The sequence below is a fragment of the Emydura macquarii genome, unplaced genomic scaffold (genome assembly GCF_026122565.2).
Source record: "Emydura macquarii macquarii isolate MOO-44397 ecotype Brisbane River unplaced genomic scaffold, CSIRO-AGI_Emac_v2 contig_2795, whole genome shotgun sequence".
Classification (NCBI taxonomy): Eukaryota; Metazoa; Chordata; order Testudines; family Chelidae; genus Emydura; species Emydura macquarii.
In genome coordinates, this window is record NW_027132932.1 from 1,089,653 (window position 1) to 1,115,289 (window position 25,637).

General features: G+C 41.6%; 1 protein-coding gene across 4 annotated transcripts in view; it reads right to left on the reverse strand.

The window, feature by feature from the left end:
* FGFR3 (fibroblast growth factor receptor 3) overlaps nt 1-21,103 on the reverse strand; it is a 79,843-nt gene extending 58,740 nt beyond the window's left edge. For all 4 annotated transcript variants that reach the window (XM_067567689.1, XM_067567688.1, XM_067567687.1 and 1 more), the window contains exons 1-2: nt 20,995-21,103; nt 19,580-19,844 (exon numbers count right to left, since the gene is read on the reverse strand). In XM_067567689.1, coding sequence (XP_067423790.1) covers nt 19,580-19,760 — 181 coding nt within the window. In that variant the 5' untranslated portion in view covers nt 19,761-19,844; nt 20,995-21,103. The remainder of the gene's footprint in view (nt 1-19,579; nt 19,845-20,994) is intronic.
* Nucleotides 21,104-25,637: the final 4,534 nt, after the last annotated feature.

Sequence of the window (25,637 nt, forward strand, 5' to 3'; positions counted from 1 at the left end):
GGTATTCTTTTTTAATGGAGTATTTTCTTAAATCACCTAATTCAGATACCAAGTCAGAAGAAGAAATAAAACAGTACATATAAAATAGTTACAGACATACTCTGGCTCAGATTTACTCTCCTTTCTCATTCAGAATGCTTTAAAAGAGAGAGGTACCAACTCAAACATGTCTCATTATACTAAATTAGATACATCTAACAAGTTGGGATATTTAAAAATCTACCTTTAGACACTAGACTTCGATGACTATTGCATGTCCAGAATTGAGGGCAGGATTTGGCTGTGTTGGTCTCTTAAAAGCAGAGGGCCACAGTGACTGGGGAGTTCTGCATAAAATCTGATGCACTATGGAGTCCAAATGTGTTTGCATTCTTCATTTCATGATGTGGGGCACCTCAAACAGAGCTCAAATGAAAAAGACAATGACCAATCTTGATTTTATCACCTGTGCAATACCCAATTACGATTCAGAAGTGTTTTCTAAAAACAGTGTTGATGTTTCCTCTAATCAAGAGTCCTAAAGGGTCATATTGTACACAAAAAGAGAGTATGACAGACACTTGCACATGTTGCATAGCAAACACACAGGATGTTGTGAGGTACCCACATTTTACCTGACTGGGGCTGCAGAAATAGTTGGACAATGCAGGCCATGGAAACTACCAGCCCCAGCATGCAAAACACCTCCTTGCTCCAAGTGGAAGGCTGCTGGTTGGAGCTCTGCATGCAGGGACCTGTAACCCTCATTGGCTGAACCTCCCTCTTAAAGATGAAGGTAATTGTGAGCTACATTTTAGACCTCTGTGGGCCATGTTTGACTTGCAGGCTAGGTTTTAGGCTGCATTTTAATACATTCCAAAGTTGGCTAACTGCTGGAGGGAACACATGCTTAGCACATTCTGAGTCTCTCCTCAAAATCTGAGCCATGTACCATGAGAAGCTAGACTCACAAAGTGACAAGGAGGAATGAAACTGAACATCCTGCTGCACCTTAGAGAAGCTACTGCCAACAGCAGGCTGAACTGCATAAATACAAGAAAACGCAGCAATCAGCCTCTTGCCCTCACAATTCAAGCATAAGGGGGAAGGAGACCACAACTAACACAACACTGCCAATTGTTGGTATTTTGATTTGTGCTCCTTATACCAAAGGATCTCAGAATGCGTTACAACCACTGCCAGGTTAAGTTTCTCAACACCCTATGAAGTAGGTAACTATTAAATGCACAACCCAGGTGGGTAAATTAGTGAATGGAGGTCTTGTCACTGATCTTTATGGGAGCCGGATCAATACTTGTCAAGGGTCACTAAGAAAGCCTGTCACAGAAGCGTGACAGAACCTCCACATCCAGTACCAAATCTTGACCATAACCACACTACCCTTACTCCCTTTACCAGACCAGTCCACAAAGCTGGGCTGTTGCAAAGTGCATTGGCGAGGTTCTTGGGAAGCTTGCAACAAGACTCATGCAATTAAGTGAGCAAGTAATACAATGGGGGTAAGAGAGGGAGGGAAATGCACCTTTGTAAGGTTTATTTAACCTTGTTATTTGAAAGATTTTATAGCATGTGCATCATGATTACAAAGGCAAATACTGCAAAGATTTAAAGGCTGTTTGGGGTACCCTCCTTTTATTCCTCCACCTCTTTCCAAAACAGATAATCTCCCATTACTGAGACTTACCTATCTCAGAAAGGTGTTTTAACAATTGTTAATGTCTACAGACGAGTGCCCTGTATATATCATGAGACAAAGATTTAAGCAGGGCTGAACAGAGATGTTTAGATTTAAGTTTTGTTTCTGAGGCCGTTACTGAAATACACAAAGATTCCTAGAGCTGTAACTTTCTTTTTCACTCCCAGCCAGGACCAGCCTGGGCATTTATTAGCATTCTTTATGGAGTATGCTTCGAGATCACATGGCATCAGAAAAATCTGCCATAAAGCCCCAACCTTTCCCCTTCGATTCACAGCTATGCAGATACCAAATCCCAGTTCCTCTGAGTTTTCTTGCACTTTTAATGTGTGCTCCTCTAATCTTCATTTAATGCAGGCAGCTGGCTGTAAATACCCCAGAACAATGAGTTTAATCCTAAGCATCCTGAAAGCCCCTTGCACCAAAAACGAAAGAAAATAAAAAGAACAGCCTCCTGACAACAAGATGAAGAAATCCAAGCTATCCACTGGGCCAAAGGAGGAGAAAGACACAATGAGCTAAATTTTGCCTGGCCTGCTAATTAAAAACGGAAGCTACTACACTCTGGAGCCAATGTTTGGGGGTGGGAGAGTTTTCATTCTATTCAAAAATCGGCTTCCAACTGGGACCATATTCACTCAGCATTAATTATCATTCCAACTACGAGTGTCCTAGTTTCAAAATGAAAACTACTCTCCAGTGCAGCTAGTGAAAGCTAACACCAGTTTCAGGGCATTAAACAAAATTTATTGATTGAATTTTCCCACCCACTAAAACTTTAATAATCATTAAATCTCAAACTCTTGGCCCCGTTTCCTCATTCGACCTTCTCCTCCATATAAAGTCGGAAACTCCTCTACATGGAGATTAGGATTTAGGGTTTGTAATTATGAGACTATCAATCGCTTTTAGTTCAGTGTATTAAAAAAAATACACTTAAAAAACTCCCACAACACATATTAGGAGATGGTAAAGGTTTCTTGTGTTTATTTTTATATATACTGTGGGTCATATTTTGGGATTAAAACAAAACCAACCAAATAAAAAAAATTAATTAAAATTTGTCTTCTTATAATGATATAATATGATCCCCTTCCATATTTTCTTATTCTTAAGGACAATGACCATTTGTGAAGAAAGTCACCTCGCCCTGGTCGCAGAAAAACACCAGAAAAGAAAGGACAGACAACTGTCATGCAGTAATGGTGGCCCAACCCTGCCTTCCAACACCACCTGCAAAGTCTGCCAACGAGTCTGCGGCTTAAGGATCGGGCTCGTCAGTCACCAAAGGACCCACGTAAAATAAAACCCATGAAAGAGATCATCTTTAGCTCGAGGGATAGCCGACAACGACAATTCTTAAGGATAAGCTCAGAACAAGTGTCTTCAGGGCTTCGCAGACACCTCTACTAGTTATATTCAACAGTGTAAAAAATAAAATAAAATAAAATACATAAATTTGGGTATTTTCAGTGTATGCTTAACAAAACCAAAGGCCAAACTTCTCAAGTTTAGCAGTCTAAGGCTAGGCACCTAAATCTCCATTTAAAATAAGGAGCCTGATTTTATAAAGGTGCTAAATCCATTGAATTCAATGGGAGCTGTGTATGTTCAGCACCTTTCAAAACCACACCAGTTATTTCAGTGCCTAAGGGTAGATTTAGGTGCCAGGCATCACAGTCTGAAAAGCTTACTTGTAGTTTCCAATTTCCTCTTCAGTGGGGGTTTTACTGAGTTTTATTCATTGTAACCAAAGCCAGAAATTGTGGAGATGGGTTTTAAAAACACATATAGCACAGAGGTTGCAACATTCCGTCTATGGCAAAATTTCACTCTCATCCCTCAGCTTTAAAAAGCTGAGCCTTCTGACACTATATATAAGAAGTGGTTTTTCATAAGTTCTCTTATTTCTCTCTTAACAAAAAAAAAAAAAAAAAAGAGACCACTCCAAATTAATGTTAAATTAGCCTCCAGATATTTTTCAGCTTTTTTGATCTTCTCTTTCTACCCAAGTTTCTATTTTCACCTTGCTGCAAGTCAAATGCCATGGTAATGTCTGTTCCATGTTTTTGATAGGAAATACAGTCACTTCTTTATTTTTATTAAAGTCCATGAAGTTATACAAAACAAACATGGAAAACAAACCCTAAATTATCAGAACTTGTTGGTTTAAAAACAACAAACACAAATCGGATCAAATGCAACATTTGATCATTTCCAGCAGCAGGGCATCAAGTTCAACAGAATTGATCTTTTAATGGTCTTGTGTAACCATATCTATTACAGTGGGTTTCTAACAGCACATAATAAATTAAGAGAAAGTTCAAGGAAGTCATGCGTGTCTCTGTTCCCTTCCCACCCCTTTAAAAAACAAATTTTAATGTTACCAAATCATCCTTTCACAAATCAGTCCAAAATTCTGGCACTGATTCAGCTATAGAAATGCCAGATTCAATTAAACATTTCTGTTCCATAAGGAAATGCACTTTGCAAGACTGGTCATTTCCTGTGTCCTGGAGTAATACAGAAGTCTGTTTTGTTTATGTGGTCTAGGGACATTTGTACATTGTTTTATATAACTTCTGAGTATATTTACTAACTTCCTTAGATAGAGGTGCCTCACCACTTTCAGTCACCTCTTTACCCTATGTGATCTCCTCATTTTGAGAACTTTCTCTTTCCTTCCCACATCAAAGTTTTTCAAACCGAACCTCCATTCCCACGCCCCCAAAACTGCTAGTTTTAAAAACACTTCTGTGTGACAGCGGAGAATGAGCTCTCAGAGAAGCTCTTTCCCATCCCCATTCAATTAGGAATGGATACATTATTTGTATTACGGCAGCACATACACGCTCCCAAGAGATCATGGTCACGTACATACACAACCTAAGTGGCACTCCTTGCTTCCCCCCGCCCCCAACTTACTATTTTACAGACAAGACACAGGGTGGGAGAAGGAAATATTGTTGTCCCCATTTTAATGATGGGCAACTGAGGCACAAAGAGATTAAGCAATTTGCCCAACATCATACAGAGTGTCTGTAGCAGAGCTGGAACAAGCCAGATCTCCTGCATTCCAGGACTATTCTTTAACCACAAAGGCCATTCTTGCCCTCTGACAATTGAATATAGGCTACTTCTATCCTTTGTTGTTTGGGCCAAATCCCAAGGCCCTTACTGACAAAAAAATCTCCTTGAAGTCAGTGAGAGGTTATCAGAGTAGGGGGGAAAAAAAGCTCAAAACCTGCAGGCTAAGTCACATGGATTGGTATACTGCGTGATTTTATATCACTACTGATTCCAAAGCATTTCAGCAATGATTCATATATAACACCAATGATTGCTCACCCACCCTACAAATGTAACTGAGGACATAGTTTCAACATAATCAACGTTTGTAGAGTGGAAGTTATTTAACTAAGATAACGCTTTAGATGGTTTAAGGCTAACCTAGCTACACGGACATGTTAAGTCCCAACCATGCTACAACCCTGAGGCCTGATCCCGCACTTCTGAAATCTGCTTTGCCATTGACCTCAGTAAGTACAGTATCAAACCCTATAACTGTGTTATAGCTAGGTCAGGGGACAATTGTGTTGTCACCATGTTCCCTGACAATTATATTTCTACCAAAGATAGGGACTTAGATGCAGTCACTTCTGGGGATGGAATTCAACCTGCATACAACACAACAGTAGCGAGAATGGAAATTTTGCCCAGGACAAAGAAATTGATTCTTTTCACATTTGCTTTCCCATCTGAATCACAGAAATAGCTGTTTCTGATCATATTGTGGATTACTGCTGGGTTTACAATGGCCTAATATAACATACAGTACTGGGCTGTGACCTGGTCATATCTCCAAGCTGAGACATGGTAAGTCTTCTCCGCGCTTGGATGGGAAAACCTAGGATCCTGCAGAGAGTAGTGTTAGTGGTTCAATGGTACATTTCTATGCTGCTGGAGATGCTCTTTCAGATGAGATATAAAACTAAGGTTCTGAACACATGTGGTCTTGAAAATGTGGACTGGCACTTTGGCAGAGCTGTGTGTTAGCCTCAGTGGCTAACTCAAGTCTGGATAATGAAATTCTGCCTACCTAATTTTTTTCTGCATTTTCATATGGATATAGTATTTTTCCACTTTCTGTCCTTAACTGTTGCGCGATACTGCTCTGCATTGTTAAAAGGCTGCTACTTTTCACGTCAAAGGTAGCTGCATTCAAGCAGTAGGTTGAAGTAATTCCCGTAAAGAGTGTAGTGCTTGTGTAACTCTATAGTAGGATTCCCTCTCCCCCAATGAATAGTAAATTAAATATTTACACATTTTTGAGAATACCTAAAGAAAAAGTTTCAACGATTTTTGCCAGGACTAACAGATTCCATCTTCTGTATTATCTTACTCCAAATGGCTCCCTGTAAGTAGGATTTGTGTTTCAGTTACATACTGATCATATGGTATGATTTCAGATAGATAGTGAAATGTATTATTTGGTACCATGGTACTGGCAGAAACCTCAACCCAGATCCGAACCCATAGTGCTAGGCATGGTACAAATGCATAGTATGAAACAGTCCCTGTCCCCAACTGCTTTCAGGCCAAAGAAACAAAAGGTAACAGAAAAGATGCATTATCCCCATTGTACAGATGGGGAACCAAGCTGCAGACAGATCAAGTGACTTACCTAAGGTCACACAAGCAGACTGGGGCAGCTCGAAACAGAAACTAGATCTCCTGAGCTCCACTTCAGCGCCTTAATCACAGAGTCCCAGATCCACAAAGGTACTTGAAATCAATGCAAAGCAGAAGCCTAAATACCTTATGGATCCGGACCTACATATCCCTTCTCCAGAAGACCAACCTACTGTATCAATCCCAATCCCTTAATTCAGCCACTGACGTCAAGCTCTATAAGCCGTTTGCTTCATATACAACTATCTCTGTAGTTTCCCACCCACCCATGAAGAGCTCCTTGCCCGATCAAGTAGCGCCTGACCTTCTCATTCAAATCCCTTCTTAAGACCCACATCTACCACCATAACTATAAATAAAAGTGAGTCAAAGACTAATGTATTTCTTCACTAAATAATACACACGTTGAAGTCATAGCACAAATCAATAAACACGTCCAGGGACTTATTTTCATTTTTGTCTGGGTTGTGTGTGCATGTGGTTTAGCAAGGGGAAGATTTCAAAACATTTTTGGGGAGGAAAGTTTTATGGCTGGGTTTCTTTTGGCTACAGATCCAAATAATGGTGATATTTAATTTAATCAGTAGCCAAAAGAAACAGAAATATAATTTTCTCCCATATTGGGACTTTCTGGGGTCCCCGTCTCCTTCTTCTGCCCATCCATTCAATGATCTGATGATTGCAGCAGCAATGGGGGAAGGAAGAGGCAGCCCTCTAAGTATACCCCTCCCTGAAATGCATTTGGCCAGTGAATGGCTAAGAAGCTGAATGAGGGCAGAGTTGAGCCCCTGCTCAGCATAGTCATTCTGCTCTTCCCCACGCAAGAGAGTCCGTGAGCATCAGTTGTGAGATTCTGAAGCTGTTCTCTTCCCAAAGAGCTGCCTCTGAGCAAAAACTAACTGAAGATTTCAGCAGGGCAAAGATGCCCAAGCTCAGCTGAGACTGTAGCCGATTTCACTTTGCAGAAGAGAAAATTGTAGATGGGATTTATGCGGTACCTTCAAATGTAAACTCTGATTAAGATATTCAAATCTAGAGGTCTCAGTGTGACCTAGTGGACAGAGCACTGGACTGGGACAGGAGATCTGGGATCTACTCCCGGCTCTGGCCTGCTGGATGATCTTGGACACCTCCCTTCTCTGTGACTCAGTTTTCCCATCTGTAAAATGGGGATGATACTGACCTATTTGTAAAGTGCCTGGAGCTCTACTGATGAAAAGTCCTATATATTATTATTAAATATAGGCCTCTAACGCTGAGTCATAGGATCTGTGGATACTCAGAAACTTTGAAAATAAATCCAGCCACTTATTTTGGTGCTTAATTATAGACTTCAAGAGCCTAAAGTCAGGCACATAAATGAAAATTTTGACACTGATATTTTAGGACTGACCTGGACTGACCATTTCACATTCAGCCGTCACTCACTGGTTTCTTAGGACAAGTTGGGTGATATATTTGTAGCAATTTTTTTTGAAGGGAAATGAGCAAAGTTTGCTAATTATTTACAATTGTTTGTGTGCAATCACAGCAAATTTGATTTCTTTCCCTTTCTCACCACTGCAGTCTACCTCTGTGTGAGGGGACTAAGGACAAACATGGAGTGGTGTGAGGCCCAAGTGCTGCTATCTGTAGTGTGAAGTGCTATTAAGGCCTGTTAGTGGGAGTTCTGGGCTTCCATCCCTGTGGCTCATTTCTCTAGGCCACATGGCCTCCAGGGACCTTTCACCACATTTTGCAAGAAAGAGGCTTTCTGAGTTTCCACTGAGAAGAAAAAACAAAAAACCACACACCACCTTTCATGAAAAGCTGCTGTTTGGGGGCATTGTGCGCTCACACATAATGAACTGGCAAAAAAATGTTGCATTCACTTTGTACAGTAAGCATTCGCCCAGCCCTAATAGTGCTCAAAAGCAAATTCCCTTTTTTTACACTGCATGTATCAGCTAATTTATGCACCTTGAGCTATCAACTCCTCCCAGCTAGTCATTAATCCCTAGCTTCCGTCTATTAATGTCACTGTTTCAACTGGGAAAATATTCTTTAAAACTTTATTCTTCTTTCATGAAGTGCCAAAGCACAGTTGTTTACTGTCAACAAGTAGATCAGTATTCCGAGACAAAGAGAAATATGGTTTTTACTGGTTCAAAAGCAGAAATACCAGCTACCAAAGGAAGATTAAAATCTTTTCTTCTAACCTGAATTCCCCACCACCACAAAAAGCTCTAAACTTACAGATACTGATAGAAAGCAGACAGTGCTGTGCCTAATTCCAATTATTATTTTAATAAGGGACAGGCTCACTGAGGATTTGTCTTTAGGTGCACATGCTACAGTAGAACCTCCGAGTTACGAACATGGGAGTTAGAACTGACCAGTAAACCACATACCTCCTTTGGAACCAGGAGTATGCAATCAGGCACCACAGAGATGTTTAAAAAAAACAAAAAAGCACATATAGTAAGAGTACTGTGTTAAATGTAAACTACTAAAAAGTAAAGGGAAAGCAGCATTTTTCTTCTGCATAGTAAAGTTTCAAAGCTGTATTAAGTCAATGTTCAGTTGTAAACTTTTGAGAGAACAAGCATAATGTTTTGCTCAGAGTTGCGAACATTTCAGAGTTATGAACAATCTCCATTCCCAAGGTGTTCGTAACTTGGAGGTTCTAGTGAACTAGTCTGTGCACCCTATTTTAACCCCTTGCCTTTCCACTTCTACTGGGTGCTTTCCTTCCCCTTCATATTTTAGACACTTTATCTCATGAGGTAAGTCACACTGACCCAGCATGCTAATTCTTTACAGATTGGAGTACTGGTTAGTAACAAAACATTTGCAACAGTGATCTACTTACAGAAGTTTAAAAAAAAAATCAGATCGCCGCCTACTACTGCGGGACCTGCCCTACAATCTCTAAATAAACTGTTAAAATATGCACTGGGAAAGGATTTCTAGTATGTGAGTCTCACATCCCAAACTTAAAAAACAAAACACACTAAAACAAAACCACTAAAACAACAACAAAAAACGTCTGAAAACACTCTCTTTGATACCCCATCAGCCTGTTTGTCAGCTAGACTCTGGGGGACTCTCCTGAGAGGGAACGCAATGTACCAGGGCTCCTCCATTGTACCACAGCGAATTCTAGCAGGGGGCACAGAGTGCTACCACATTCACTGAAATAGTATGGTCTTCTGTTCCTATGCAAATTGCTACAGTATTTTTCACACTCCAAGTTCTGGTGAGACTGGCCTCCTGCCTTCCAGTATGCGGACTGCCAGGGAACAGTCTCAGCCCCACCTCAATTACAGACCCCTGCGGTGGATTATTAACACTTTCTCTGTTGTATTGTGCTGACTTCAAATCACAGCAGACAGTACTAATGCCATGTGACACTGATATGATGGAAACACACTGACATGAGAATCTTGCTAATATGACAATGACTAAACATTCCTCTGAGCCTCTCTCACACAGACTTCAAGCCAACAGTTACTGTAGGTCAAAACAATATTTGTTGCTTTGTCAGAACACTTTGGTTTAGCCGATTCAGACTGTGGATAGTTACGGGGGCTGTGTCATAGCTAGGTAAGAATTATAAAAACAAACAAGATTCACAGAACAAATACAGCCATTGGCAAGAATTACTTGCAGGTATTAAGGCACATTTCAAGAGAAATGGAAGTTTATGGAGGACTAAGGATCAACCAAACACTAAAAGCAGACAAAAAATAAATACAATAAAAAAAGCACAAAACTAAAAAAACAAAACAAAACCAAAAACACACAGCAGGCCAATATTGAATTTTCTCTGCTTGGTACGTTTGAATCATCAAAATCCATCGCAAACAATCCCTGCTTATTCTAAATAGCTGCTCACACCACAACCTGTTAGAAAGCTTGAGCCTGTTCTCTTCGAAAATCAATTGGCGTTTTCTGCCACAGAATTCAATGGGTACAGAATGAGGCCCTCATTTGTGATTTACAAGGCAGGACTACAAGCCGCCAACACAGAAAGCTTCAAAAACCCCATGGAACAAGCTGACAAAACTTGCCTCTGACAGATCTGTAGAGACTCCACAGCCAAATGTCAAGAGCCTTGTTAAAGAACAAAAAACAAAACAAAAAAACCTCTACAGAACTCCTCAGTTCATAGTCAGCCAAATTCTGAGGTCCACCAGCCTTGTCCTATAGATCTGCCTAGAGAGGGCCCTTTCTGTGCTGCTATCCCCCTCCTGCATGAAAAAGCATGCATACCAAGTCACTCTCCACACAGAATTTCCACCTTTCCCTGGCTGGTGGTGTGGAGGCTCAAACACTTGCTCAAAGAAAAGAGTGGTCCAGAGGGGATGCATATTATCCCTCCAGCACCCCTGTGGAGCTCAGAGCAGAAATGTAACATATCCTCAGGCTGCATTACTCTGCCTAGTGAGGCTCGCCCTTTAAAAGTACTCTCTGGAGCAGCCCTTGGCTGGGGAAGGCTGGGGGGAGAGGGGGAACACACCAAATGGAGACCCTGCTCCTTAACAGAACAGTTCAGGTGGAGGGGAGCCTTAAGGAGATTTTCTCCTCCTCAGGCCTCTCCTGTGGGTTTTCAGGTCCTCTGTTTTAACTTGGTTCCTGCTCAGGAAAGTCCCCACTGACCTCAATGCTAGAGTTTACATGAGCAGGGAATCGAATAAACTGAGTAAGGCCCATGGGCCTTGACCCAATAACACCACCTAGCATTTTCAGTTTCCTGACTGCATGTTTGCTCAACTCTTAGGCCTGCGAAGAGCGAGGTCAACCCAACTACGCTGCTCAGGGATGTGAAAAATCCTCCGTCCTCATCTCCACTGTAGACAACACGAGGTCAATGGAAGAATTCTTCTGTCCACCCAGCCACTCCTCCTGTTCCTGTGGTGAGTGTCTACACTGAAGCACTTCAGTGGCAAAATTGCTGCGCTGCAACCGTAGTGTTTTAGGTGTAGACAGCCTGAAATTCTGGACATTTATCATCATTTTCTCTATTACCATAGGATATTGGATCAAACTCCCTGGTGGAAGAGCAGGACTACGCACACAAAAGTTGTACTGATTTCACCAAATCACTGTGCTTAAACTGCGTGTAGACCGGTCCCTAGTCTTAGATCCTGAATGCACATTACTAGGCATTCAGCTTTTGGGAAGAAGTGTAAAATATACTGAAACTGACTATCAAGCAACAAGAATTTGAAATCTGTTCTCTGACCCCAAATTCCTTTTTATCACTGCACAATACGTCATGAAAACCCACCGTCTGCTTCTCCCTAAAAGTATCAAATTCGAGTTGCTGAAAATGCTGTCACACCTGGCTTCCTTCAATGAAAGAAAGAAAATAAAGACAGGCTGTCATATATCAACCTGAGGTTTTAAGATCAGTAAAGTGTTCACTGGTGTATACTACAATATGCTATATTTCATGATGCTTTTAGTGAGTATTGCCTTGCAACACTCATATGAACTGGAATTTGTGAAACTTTACATTGAGTTAAAGATATAGATCCTGGGACATAAAATCTGCTCCAAATAGAATCAATGGAAAGTTCCCATTGTCTTGGTGAATCAGGACGGAGACCCTTCTTTACACTAATACTTGAAAAAACCATCTACAATGTGGATCCAAGATTTAATGTAACGTGTAAATAATTACTGTCTTTAACAAATTCTTTAGCTTTCCCTCTTTTTTTATTTTTTTGAAACAAAGCCAAAAAAATAATTCCAAATCTCATATTAGATTCTACACTATAGCAAATACCCTAACTTTCATACTAATCCAGTTCTTCTGAAACTAAATCAGTTACTGGTGAAGTGTTTCTTATTTTAAAATGTTTTGATTCTTGAAGTTGGGTCTTTGATATATTATGCAATTTGAGTCTCACAGCAAATACAACAACTGGCTAGTCTTAGTACTCCTCCGTGTTATAATACTCCTTCAGATAGTCTATCAGAAGGATAGGGCAGGTTTACAACTGATTACCTTTCACATTTTAACTACTAAGTTTACTCAAGGTTATACTCTGGTCTTATCTCAGAATTTTTGTTTGTTTTTGATATTATAGAAACTTCCTGGTTATTCAAGCCAAAGAGTTTGTATTCTTTAGAGAACAGCACATAATGAATATCACATTCTCAGCAAGACTGAAGCCCCTTCTTCACAAAAACACGGTGCAGCAACTTTTGCAGCTTCAAATAAATGTCCACAGGATTTGCTAACTATAAGCTGAGAGTGTCAGAAAGAAGGGAGCAGTGAAGTTAGTTATAACTATGCCAGAGTTTTTATATGGGGATCAGATGTACAGCCAATAGACAAGAGTGCAAATTCAATTGATAAGCATACATAGCACTCAAGGTACAGCTCGAAGGAGGAACAGAGCTCAGATACACACATGAGGAAAAGTGCACATTCAAGGTGCAAAAGAGTATCTTAAGGCTCTTTTTGCACTGTAGAGGCTTGCAGTCTCCAGGATACTTTACATGTCTGCAGCATAGAAATTCCTGGTACAATTATTCTAGCTTAGTTTTCATTTGAGGTGCTGGATATTTTACTCATTCTACGGCCCTTGTATAACTGCTTGGGCTAAAGCACCCATTTATACACACTGTGAATGGATTTGCTGAATTGCAGTCCAATAAGCTGCAAAAAGGGAGTATGTCGAATTTTTAAGAAGTTGCCTTCCTCTTTGGCATTCAGCCTGGTGCATGGAGGAGACTAAGGTTTATAAATGAAACAGTATTAAAAAGAGATGAAAAAGGGGAAGCTGAGAAAGTTCCATCTGACCCAGCTACCTAGCAGCTTTAAGGGTATAAATTTGTTTGGTTTTTTTCAGTCATAGAAAAGACGATGGAACATTGTGTAGAGCGATATAAACACATTCACAGAATACTGACAAAGGATCGGTTACAAGCATGTACCAGTGGAAAAATCGTTATAGGTAGTTAATGTAGACAGAAAACAAAGAATACTACAGATCAGTTAAGATTTAAAGAAAGAAAAAAAATCGGTAGCAGTTTAGCTGCCTGGCTATCAGATTCAGCCTAACTGACAGAAAGTAGCCAAGTTGCTAGACTTTGGTTATTTTTATTCCATTTTATGGTCATAACTTTTTCCATGATTAAAATATTCTACACTTTATAGTTCTGGATACCCTATCAGCAGAGGATCAATGTATTCATAGCCTGTAAAACAATAAGCATGGTGGGCCCTGATCCTACAAAAACTTGACTTTAGTGGGCCCTACTCAGATGCAAAAAATTAAAATGCCTGCATAAATTTTTGAAAGGTCTATAGCCAGGAGTCTACAAGCAGGTTGATTTGCCTGGATACTTGCCTCCTCAAGATATGTAGAGCCTAATTCCCATCTCAAACTGTTTTCACTTTGGTATAATTCCAGTAACCACACCTAAGGCCTTGTCTTCACTAGCACTTATGCCAGCAAAACTTTTGTCACTCATGAGGTGTGAAACCCCCCGCCCCCCTCCGAATGACATAAATTTTGCCAGCATAAGTGCTTGTGTAGCTGCATTATGTCGACGGGCGAGAGCCCTCCCACCGACATAATAAAACTACTTAGATGAGCAACGGTGACTATGTCGGCAGGACAGCATCCGCTGTCCACACAAGTGCTTATGCCAGTAAAACTTATGTCACTAAGGGGGTGTTTTTTCACACCCCTGAGCGACAAAAGTTTTGCCAGAAAAAGTGCTAGTGTGGACAAGACCTTAGTCTACCTGGCTGAAAAGTTTCAGGAAAAATTCATCCTGGATTTTGGGTTTGAAATTCCAAATAAATTTGTCAAATATTTGGCATATGTCTACCAGCTCTACCCCATCTTACACCAGTGCAACCTCTGATCAGAAACATGTTTGTATCCTAGGGCATTCTCACCATGTATGTTGAAGGTGAGCATAGCTAAGCTGCAGCATCAAGGATAAATCGCTTTGCTTCCCATTTTAAGAAGTCTTCGGGGGGTTTTGATAAGATCTATACAACATTCAATACTGTAGATTAAAACGATTGACAAAGAAAGATTTTAGCGGGCCTTGTCTCTTCCTTATCCCAAAATACTGTTCAGTTAATATCTTCAATTCTAAACTCTGTTTCCTGGTTAACTATATACCTTTAGACATATGAGTGGTTCAGTAAATTTTTGAAAGAGTTAATAATAGTGAAATCTTCATAACTGTTAGAAACTGGGAGAGGACTAGGCACTTTCATTTACTTTTAGGTCCTGATCTGAAGTAGAACATACAAGCATTAAAGTTCTGTGAAGGGGAAAAATAATGTAGTGTTTTCTAACATCACAAAGTTCTACTCATTCACTGGAAGAGAAAGAACAGCTTTGTGCTACAGTCTGTACTGAGACTAAACTCCCATTAATTTGAATGGAAGTTTTATCCTAGAATGGACTGCAGGACTGGGCCCCCAAGAGAAGGAGTGCTGATTTGGAAATTTCCTGTTCAGGAAATTACTTAAACACATGTTTAAGTGCCACTGACTTCAATGGTACTTAAGCACGTGCTTAACTTTAAGCATATGCTTAGGCACCCTTCCTGAACAGGGACGCCTTCCTGAATTGGAGTGAAAATTTGTAAGATGGACCCATGGAAGATAACATAATGGTCAAGCAAGCTCATTTTAATTGCATCAGTTAATTTGCAGATTAACACTTCTCTTCACAATTTTTAGTATTAACACTTGTCCCAGCTTGTTAGCATCCCCATTTACTATTTGCTAATGAAGGCTTCAAAAGACCACACGCTTAATGCTGGCTCTTACTGATATACAATCCTACTAAACCTAGACAGACACCGAAATATTGAGGTGAACAAGTCCAGCATCAAGTCTGTTAACAAATCCAATCTCTGCACTCAACAGATTTGCTAGCTTACTCTTCGCTGCTTAAAGGATATGGTGCAAAACAGCAATGTTAGTCTGAACATAGCAATTTTTAAAAAAAAAAGAATTAAATTTATACTACTCTTAAAAGACTAAATTCATCCATTTAGATGAAAAAGCATGATTACATATATTGTTCAGAACAGCACATTATAAAGAATTTTAGGTCTGGATTACAATGTAGAGAATGACACTAATTTATAAATTACACTGTTTTATAGTTCCTTTAAGAGAATGTGCAAAAACTGACCAACATTCTAGGAATGATGCGTGTCCATTAAGACTCACAATAATGCAGTTAAATTTCATGGTGGATTCTGGAACACATTCACAATTAAACAAAATGACCATCAATAATTACGTCCTAGACTATGTATCCTCAGCCAGTTTGAAACCAGGAAGGATAGGAGAACAAGCTTGTTATTATTAGCTGTTCGAAGACAGTAACTAAACAAGCGTGTCACCAGTATTTCAAACTGGAAAAGCTGCAGGAGACCATTAATATTCAAATATGAATAGAAAGCTAAAACCAAAACGAAACTTTTTTTCTGGCTTGGAAAAGTGACTAGTTGGAGCAGTACAGTAACTCTAGCTATTGGTGACCACCAGATCAAACGCAACAATTCTACTACACTAAATGTCAGTTCTACTGACAGATTTGATGGCTTTTTTCCTTTCTTTATTTTTATGTGCTCGCTCACTCACTCCCCCCCCCCCCCCCAACCTTCTTTCTGGATACAAGATTTCAAGCTCAAGGTGCTATTTAGATGAATAGAGATCCTAATATGTAAAGAGATTTTCACAGGACCGGCAGTAGAAGTATTTAAAGTAAAATGTTGCTATTTCTATCAATCCATTCCCTAGCTAGCATTACTTGACATTCACAAACCGTAGGAAGTAATATCTTTATCTGAATACTAATGCAAATTGGAAGGGCTTTTTTCATATTGATGTCTATTCTGTGGTTGCTCAATGGAGTGACCGCATGCTCAAGGCAGCAAAGGAGTTCACTGACCTCCCTAATCATCTCTGTCATAGCCAGTGAATGACACACACATTCAATTCTGCCTTGCCTCTCTACTTTCATTCATAAAAAAAAATTTGACATTGTTCTTCCTGCAGCAGCCCGAGAAAGGGAGAGAAGAGAAACTCAGCCCAGATGAGGCCCCTAGTGTTTTCAGTTTGGATTCTATTCAGCAACAACCCCGCCATCTGCCTTCTTCCTGCCAACAGCAGAACACCTCCCTGTGGAGATGTTAAAACTTGCACCCCCTCCACCTCCACTAATAGCTAGTATTCATATTAGCAAACATACACATACCTCTAGAATGCCTCCCTTCAATGTGTGTTTTATGTAGCTGAGCATAGGCACAAAGCAGTAGCTGTTACAGCCTTCACAGCCCCGTGTGGAGAATTAGATCACTAGGGAAAAATCCTTCCAAGCCCCTTTATGGAAAATAAGGCTTTAGACTGTAAATGCAAAAGCTAGTGAACAACAACCCTCAGTAATGAGCCAATACCCCATGGCCCACTTGACTAGGAGAAAGAATTTGCTTTCTACCATTCAATTTAAAGATTGAAAAGTAAAACGTGTTTTTACTTGGCTCTGTTTATGTACTTTATACAGTTTCTTTTGCAGAATCTTTTTCCAAAATAAGGATGCTGTGTACATTCAAAATAGATCCCTTACCCTTGAGTGACCAGACAATTAAACATTATTACAAGTCAGACAAAAATTCTTACTAGCCATAGTAAAGATCTGTCACAAAATTCTTTAATTGTCTCATTTTAGTGGCTTTGTACATGTACCTGTTTTCTCAAGAATCAGCTCTGTTGCAGTTAAATTTTGCACATCAACAGGATGTATGTCAAAAACACCCCTATTTTCAACAAGTGAGAAACCAAGGGAGAAACATTTTAAAATATGCTCTCTACCTTAGTGTAACAGAAGCACTCAGCTGAGTCCTAATCTGGCCCCATCTGATGTTGTATAGGAGCTTTGGCATAGATTTCAGCAGGATCAAAAGTGTGTCATTACTCTGAAAAGCTACTATGGTAAAAATAAACTGGTACATAGAATTTCCACCACCAACTTTGAGAACTAAGTTACACTGTGGAATTTCCAAACACAACAGCATAGGACCCTTTTCTATAACGAACACCACACTGGAAGTCATAATTGTGCATCATTTGCTATATTTCAAATATCATCCTATCAACGTAAAGTGCAAGCCTGGGTGCTTTAAAGAACAGGATAACATTAGCCTGGTAAAATAGTACCATGGACACCAAATTATGATCTCAGCTGGTGGTTGTAAATCCAGAGATACTCCCATGGAGGCAGTGGGATGACTCCAGATTTGCCCTGGTGTTATTAAGAACAGAATTTGGCTCAAACAGGTTAAAAAAAAAGACAAAAACAGGAAAAGATCTGACTACTAAATTCAATGAACTCCTGATAAGCTCACTAGCACAGGCTGCTCGTTTCCTCTTAAACACCAAACTCAGCTGCTTTGACAAAGTAGCTGATATGTTGCCTCATAAATCAATTATTTTGGCTGTGAAAAATGAGCCAAATGAGTTACATTAAGAATTTGGTGTTTTATTAGTACTTTTTTGAAAACAAAACCAACCCCCCGTGTGATTTATAGCTTTAACCAAAAGGGGTATGGAAGTAAAGCCCCCACCTCCTAGCCTCCACGAAGCACATTTATTCCCCTGTCACTTTTTTGGCAAACATGCTTCAACCCTTTCCTGAACAATGGAAACTTTCTGTTTGGTGCATGGAACCTTTTTTAAAAAAAAAGAGAGAGAGAGAGAGAGAGAGAGACTACCTTCCATTAAAGGGCTTTGAATAATAAACAGACTCAGGTACCAGATGAGGCATATCAGAGCAACACCAATTTTAAACATTCTGTATATTTTTAAAACAGCTTTTGTCCTGTATGTTAAATGCTCACTGATTATATTAATGTTTCACTTGAGGAGGCTAGTTATTGAATTCCCATAAGCATTTTCTTTCTCCCTCTCAATATGTTCACAATTCAGCACACATTATTTCATGACTTAAATAAAAAAACTGAACTATCATGATTCCAGTTTTATTCCTGCAAAGTACACACACACATATAGAGAGATATTTTAAATTAATACTGAATGAGAGGTTTGGTGTTCATGTAAATAAGTATCTTTGCTTTCCCAAGCTATGATTAGGAATTTTGACATGAGCCAAATCTGTAACAGCAGTGTATGTCGTGACTCCAGGTATCTAAACAAGCCCTCTAAGTAAATGAGATAATTTTAATAGCTATTTTTCTTCACTATTTCACTAGTCTTTGCAAGCAAAAATCCAACTAAAAGACAAACATTACAAAGTGCATAGGACACATTTCACAAGACTAAAAGATCACAAGGGCATGTTTGAAGAGTGGATTTGTACAGTATTTGTAATTAAAGTTTAAATCCTGACCTTGGACTCTAATATTTAAAACATCACAATAGTCACTGTTCGTGCGTTGAAAAGGTGCTTCTATTTTTTTTTTTACTAACCAGCGTTTTAGTGTACCTGGCTCTTTATAAATAAAGATTATCATTATTTATACAGTCTAGCCCTCCTTCATGGTTATCACTCTACTTTATCTGTGGCCCACCTTTATCACAATGCATACTTAAGCAGCGATCCAAAAACAACCAAAGAAACTGGCTGTCAACTGAAAGTCAAACTCAGTTTTACTGGCAATTTGTGAATAAGTAATGTCACCACTGAAAACAGGGGTTGCCTGGTCTAGGTGTCCTTTGCTGCAGTTTTAGGTGTATCTTAATTTTTACCCCTTCAAATAGACTCAGTTATTAATTAATGTAGTAAAAATGCCAGTTCTCCTTCATGTGCCCATGTAGATGAATGTGGCAGGAAGAACAAACAAAACTCACAATCTATGGACACACTTAGACCGTGTTGTCAAAAAAATGCACCTGCAAAGCTGTGCAGCTCAGATGCGTGCACCCTGGCTGTTCCTCCTGCTGTTTTAACACTTACATTTTGTTTGCCTGGGAGAACACCAGGATTGCAATCGCACAAGGAGCGGAAAAGTGCGTCAGAGACATCAGTCTTGTGCATTTCTCATGATTGCTGGTGGAGCAAGCTGGCAAAGGAACAAGGATCCCTTGGAGATTTGTCTCCATTCTCCCTCCCCAGGGAATACAGAAGTAGCAAACCCAACCTCTGGACGGGACCGGTACCATTCACAGCACCCAACATCCTATACAGCTGCTCTTACCTGTTGGTTTTCGAGTGATCCTGTCTTCTAGGTCTGAGATGGGCAGCCTGGCTTCTGGGAGGCTGCTGACAGTCACCACCAGGTAAAAGCAAAAGAAGGTGCCCCACGCAGCAATCATTCCTCTGGCAACGCTCAGAGAAAGCAGAGTAGCATGAACACTGCCCCAGCCAGCCTCAGACATCCTCCGGCCGCATGCTGTCCCTTCTCCTGGGGTCCCGGCTGTGATGGGGATCACTGCTGCTGCTGCACCGCCACAATCAACGCTCTGCCACAAGAGTGAAAGACGCGCACAGACCTGTGAGTACCATGGAGCAGCACTGCAGAATTAAAGCAACAGAGCTTCTCTTTCACATGGAAAAGTTGCTATCTGCAGCTTTTTGTTTGTTTGTTTTTTTAAGCACAGAAGTTGCAAAACTGCTATAAAAACACTACCCGATTAAGAGCCTTTTAGTGTACAAGAGTTGCAATCCATGCAAATGCTGCTTCACTTATCTGCTTTATTATGTACCAAAGGAGCAATCTATTTGAAAAGAAACGCAGTTCATCTGCTTGTGTGCGTCCCCAAGATCCCATGCACTTCAAGACACCAGCTCATTTGCTGTGTAGGGGTGTGTAAAAACTACATTAGACGTTTGTGTGTGTACCACCCCTGCAATCGGTCTTTTCTCTTTTAAAGAAACATTCTACGTCGCTTTTTTAAATGCACAAAGGTTGCAAATCTGTTTCCTCTCCCTGTTGACCAGCTTTACCTTTTCGGGCCCCATAAAACAAAGGTAAATACAACCCAACCAAGCTGCGTCCTGCCTATTTTGTAACGTGCAAATGAAACCTCCATCCCCAGCCAGCCTGTCTCTACCTCCTAGGAGCGGCTGCGCTGTCACTAGCTGGGGCTCCGCGCGCGCCTCTCCCGCCGCAGACCCAGCACAAGCGAGGCGAGGAGACAGAGGCGCTGCGAGCCCGCACCTCCCTGGGAAACTTTATTTTTCATTCCTTTGGGGGGCGGGGACCGTCCCACAAGTCCAAGGCAAAAAAAAAAAAAAAAAAAAAAAAAAAAAGACGAGCAACCCCTCAGTCCCGCCAGGCGCAGCGATGCGTCTCCACCAGCTCTGCAAAGCCGCCCCGGGAGGGTTTGCAAGGGGATCCCCAGGGCTGACTGCAGCCTCTTGGCCAGCGAGTGCGCAGAGCGCGAGGGGTCCCCGCCGGCGCACCCCCAAAAGGGAGAGCGAGCCGGGCGCTGAGGGGCGCGCAAGCAGAGCGGCTCCGCGAGGCGGCTGCCCGGCCAGCCCTATCCCAACGGGCAGGGACGGTGCCCCGCGCTCTCCCCGCTCCCCGGGGCAGGGGCTGCAGCTCGAGCCCGGGCGAGGCGCGAGGCACCGTCCCTGCAGCCCGAGCCCGGCTGCTCGCTGCTCGCCTACCTGCCCGAGTACCGCGGCAGCCCCCGGCGCTCCCTGTCTCGCTGCCGCCTGCTCATGGAGGGAGGGACCCGCGCGAGGAGGAGCTGCTGCCGCCGCCACCACCTCTCCCTCCCGCAGCCCCAGAGCTTCTGAGCCGGCAGCCCCCGGCCCGGCCGCTCTGAGCCTGGGGGAGCAGCCGCCGCGCTGACCCCGCCTCCCTGCCTGGCTCCCAGGCCGGGGGTGGGGCGGCAGCTCCCCACGCCCCAACCCTCGGGGAAAGGGCGGGGGCGGCTCCCTCCTCCCTCCGCCGCCGGCCCTGCTCCTCCCGCGCGCTCCTCTCTGCCCTGCCCCTGGCTCCCTCCAGCCCCTGCCGTGAAGGGCACGTGCGGCCCGGGCGGCCGCCGCTCTGCAAGGCAGAGCCGGGCGAGTGGCCCAGAGCGAGACCGAGCGCCGGGCTGGAGAGTGGAGGACGGGTTCGTGGCGAGAAAGACCCTGACGGCGCCAGATCCCTCCCGTCCCTCAGCCTGGGGAGAGTTTGGGTCTGGCCCCCCACCTCGACTCCTGGAGCGGGTGCTGGATCCCAACGCCCCGGGACGGGTTGGCTTGGCTGGAAACGTGGAGCAGAGCTAGAGGCAGAACGTGGAGCAGGCTGGGGCAAGCCCCACGTCTGCGGGGGACCCGTGAAACTGGGCTGGGCTGGACATAGCCCTGCAGAATATGCTGTATGGAACTGCCCTGCACTGGCAGGGGGGCTGGACTACAGGCCCTGGTAGCTCTTTCTCCGCTCTGATTCCTGCTATTCTCACTATTTTGCTTCCTTCACATGACTTCATGGATTTATAGGAATCCAAGCAGGGAAAGGCCTTTGAGGTCATCTTCTGCTGAGTGGGGTGGAGGGGGTTTGGGAAGGGGAAAAGAAATGTTTGGGTCTGAGTGATTCTTTCAGTTGTCTCATTTGTTATATATACTGCTACAAACGACAGAAAACATCCTTTCTAAGGCTGTCATAGTCTCACATGAAGGGTGTTGGGGGAGTTCATTCTTTAATATTTATGCGGTGCTTTGAGCCGTAATTGTTATTATTTAACAGAGACAGTCCATATTTTATCCCACACTGTTTTTTTCATGTTGATTATCTTCACTAGAGAAAATTTGTAGATCATATCACATGTCCCTATAGGGTTTTAATCCCACAACTTCCTAAACAGTGGGTGGGCATCATCTACATGATTTATAAATTATTATTATGTTTTTAATAAGAGGGGAACAAAAAGAGACAAAAGCATTTTGGTAGGTTTCTTCCGAGCATTGCAGCATCAGAAGCTCAGCCTCCAGAAAGCCACAGTTTTCAGGGACTGCACCCTTTCCTAAAATAAAGTCAGATTCTTCACAGCATAATGAAGCCAGGTTTCTCAACAGACCACCCTCTTAACATGTGTGAGAAATCAAAATTGGTTTAAAATCTTACAAATATACCATAACCACCTCAGGCACCGTAATACACCTATACATATACCACAATTGACTCACTGCCATGCATCATTTATAGCTAAGAGGTGACTCAAATTGTTTCATGCTGGGAATAAGTCATAGTTTTTGTCTTAATCCTTTTGACATAGTAAGTCCCTGAGATAGGGAGATGAAGATATTATCCACATCAGCTGAGAAAGCACTTTATGGGGGATCCAATAAAGCAGGCTGATGTTATAATAGTTAACCTCTTAGAGCATGTAGATGCAGGCTATTGTCAAAATTGTAAAAATTTAAAGCAGATTTTATGGCACTTGGCAGCTTTGAGATTTCCTTGTAGCAAACCAAATTAAAGATGATGGGCCAGGTTTAGATCTCAGTGCCAGTCTGGAGTCGCTCTTGACTTCAGTGGAATTACTCTGAGATTGCACTATTGTAATTGAGATCAGAGTCTGTCATACCTCTATCAGTCACAGAGATGTTGATGTCTCAATACTGTACTATGTTATGGGTCTTGGGCAAGGAAACTCCGGATCTCAGCAGAGCCTCTCATGTGAGAACATGAGTTTTAACTGAAAACAATGGGGGGAAATGAGACACGTTAATAAAATAGGGTTATTATACAGGCACGAGGATCATTTGCTAGTGTGTCATATTGCAAGTTGGTGTCTCTCACAAATGCTGTTATAGGTACCAGAAAATTAATAATAATAAAATAATTACAGTGACAATAATAAATTAATATAGCACAGAAGGGGGCACATACTGATTTCATTATCATTTTGAAACTGTCTTTTTGAAGATGGGGGGCCAAATTCTCATCTCATTTACATGTCTCATTAACGTACAGAATTTGGCCCTGCACAAAGAACAGTAACACCATTAATTAATTACTCCTCATATTACTTCTGTAATTATTATTATCCGCTGTACATAAGGACACTGAGGCAGACAGGTTAAGTGACTTTTTTAATACACATAGCATAGCTAGAAGTAGCACAAACTATTCCTTGCTTCTAAGTCTCTGCGCAGTCTCACACACTAGACCATGCTAGCACATCAGATGAAGCCAAATGTTACTGTGACCTTGACTCATCTAAATGTCAGATCAAGTTAAACCCTGAGATAGGTTATTGACAAAGTCTTGGGGCTAGGGTTGTGTGTATAAAATATAAACTTCTGATACAATCATAGTGAATTTGAAGATTACCTCTTATGCTAGCTGAGATATCTAAAGGTCTGAACATGCAATCATATAAACCCAAACTTTAATGATTTTGAACTGCTTTTCATATGGAGGAAAACTAAAAGCTTATAGCATTTGGGAGCTCAGTAACAGGAAATCAAAGTGGTATTGAGATAGTCCTGTAAGAAGACTTTCACAGTTTGTAGTTTTCCCCGGAGCAGAATATTTTTAGGTTTCCCTTTTATCAATCCCTGCCTCAGTACATTCTGTATAAATGATGGAACACCAATCCACTTTAAGCACAGATTTTTGGAAGCTGTCTCCCTGTCTCCGTGGAACAGCTTCCAAAATGTACCATATGCAGCTAAGTCATGCTGTAAGAGATAGTATCTATGATTGTAGCTTTCATCTCAATTTATTACTACATGTAACAAAGAAAAATATTCTGGATTTTTTCTTTTATCAGACTGTAGGAATCACTGACATTATTAAGCATTTGTTAACTCTTTATAGAGTGTGCTTTTGCAGACTGTATATTAATGTTCTTAGTGCCCTTTAATATCCACAGCTGTCTGTGATGAAAATCAAGTCCCTTTAAGATGCTCTAGAGCAATCGCTGCCTTTTTTCTTGTGAGTACGTGACACAAGTATGTTGCAGTGTTGTCAGCATCAGATCCTGTTAATGTTACGTTCTAATATCATCTCAGTAAGCCTGGATCCTGTCCTGGAAGAAACTGTGAGTGCCTGCTATTTAGGGCAATCTGTTGGCAGTCCTGATTTAACAAGCTGTAGTCAGGCCTTCACTAAAAAAATCAACTCTAAGCATGAGCATCTTGGCTAGCTACCTCTCATTCTCCAGCTATCAAGAAAGGTCATTTAGAAGATGCTGACTGGCCAGCTCCCCAAACATCTAATGTCCTAAAGCCCTGTGTATCCCATTTGATCAGGGTTCAGAAGGCAAGGGATAGACATCTGCTGTCTATACTGATAGAACGCTTTTAAATTTTTCAACAGTCTTTAACACAGGCAGTCACAAAGTATTGCTGACACTTGTTACCGTGGCTAGAATAGCCTTAGAATGGTTCTGCTTCTTCCTTTCTGATCATTCCCAGAGTGTAGTGGTGGGTAACTTCTCCCCATCCCTGACTGCTCTCAGCAATCTTGTCACTTTTTCTATTCAACATCTATGTGAAGTTGCTAGATAAGATTATGAGATGACAGGGGTTGTAGTGTCATAACTACACTAATAACACTGTCGTGCATCTCCTTGTCATCTCCTGGCTACCCAATGTCTGGTGATAATCTATTTTGGAAAGACATCTGGTTACAGTCTAACTCAGGCAAGGTGGAGGTGATACTGATTGGCAGTTGGAAGTGCTTTGAGGACTTGGCAAAATCTATAATACTTCCCTCAGTTGAGCGTGTCTGCTCAATTGTCATCAAACAGTCTTGAGTTCTTAAAAGACACAATGCGGCTTCTTGACTCCCAAGTTGCTATAGTTCCCGAGAAATATTTTTTTTGGCAAAGACATTGCCCTTATCCTGTTGGATGCAACTCTCATCCATATCTATAAACTATTGGTTGGACTATTGCAACAGGCTGTATCTGTGACTATCGTTGAGAGTCATCTGGACACTCCAGCTAGCCTGGCATGCAGCTGCCTGTCTTCTGTATGGGGTGGACTGACAAGAGCTCTCTGCAGTGCTTGCCAATTGATGGCTGGGTGAAATTCAAGTTACCAGTTGATATAAGAAAGTCCTAGGCCGGTGCTACCTTAAGGACTGCTTCACTATCTCTGATTCACTGTAAGACCTGCTCCTTGGAATCGGATGTCTCCAGGACGATGTTCATGAGGGGCAGAGACAGGGCTTTCTCAGTGATGAGCCCACAGATCTAGAATCATCTGCAGTAATATGCTGAAGTATCAACTGGCCACATTAAGAGAAAGATGCAAGATGAACCTCTCTACTCAGGTCTTTTTAATCAATTAAACTTGATTCCTGGGTT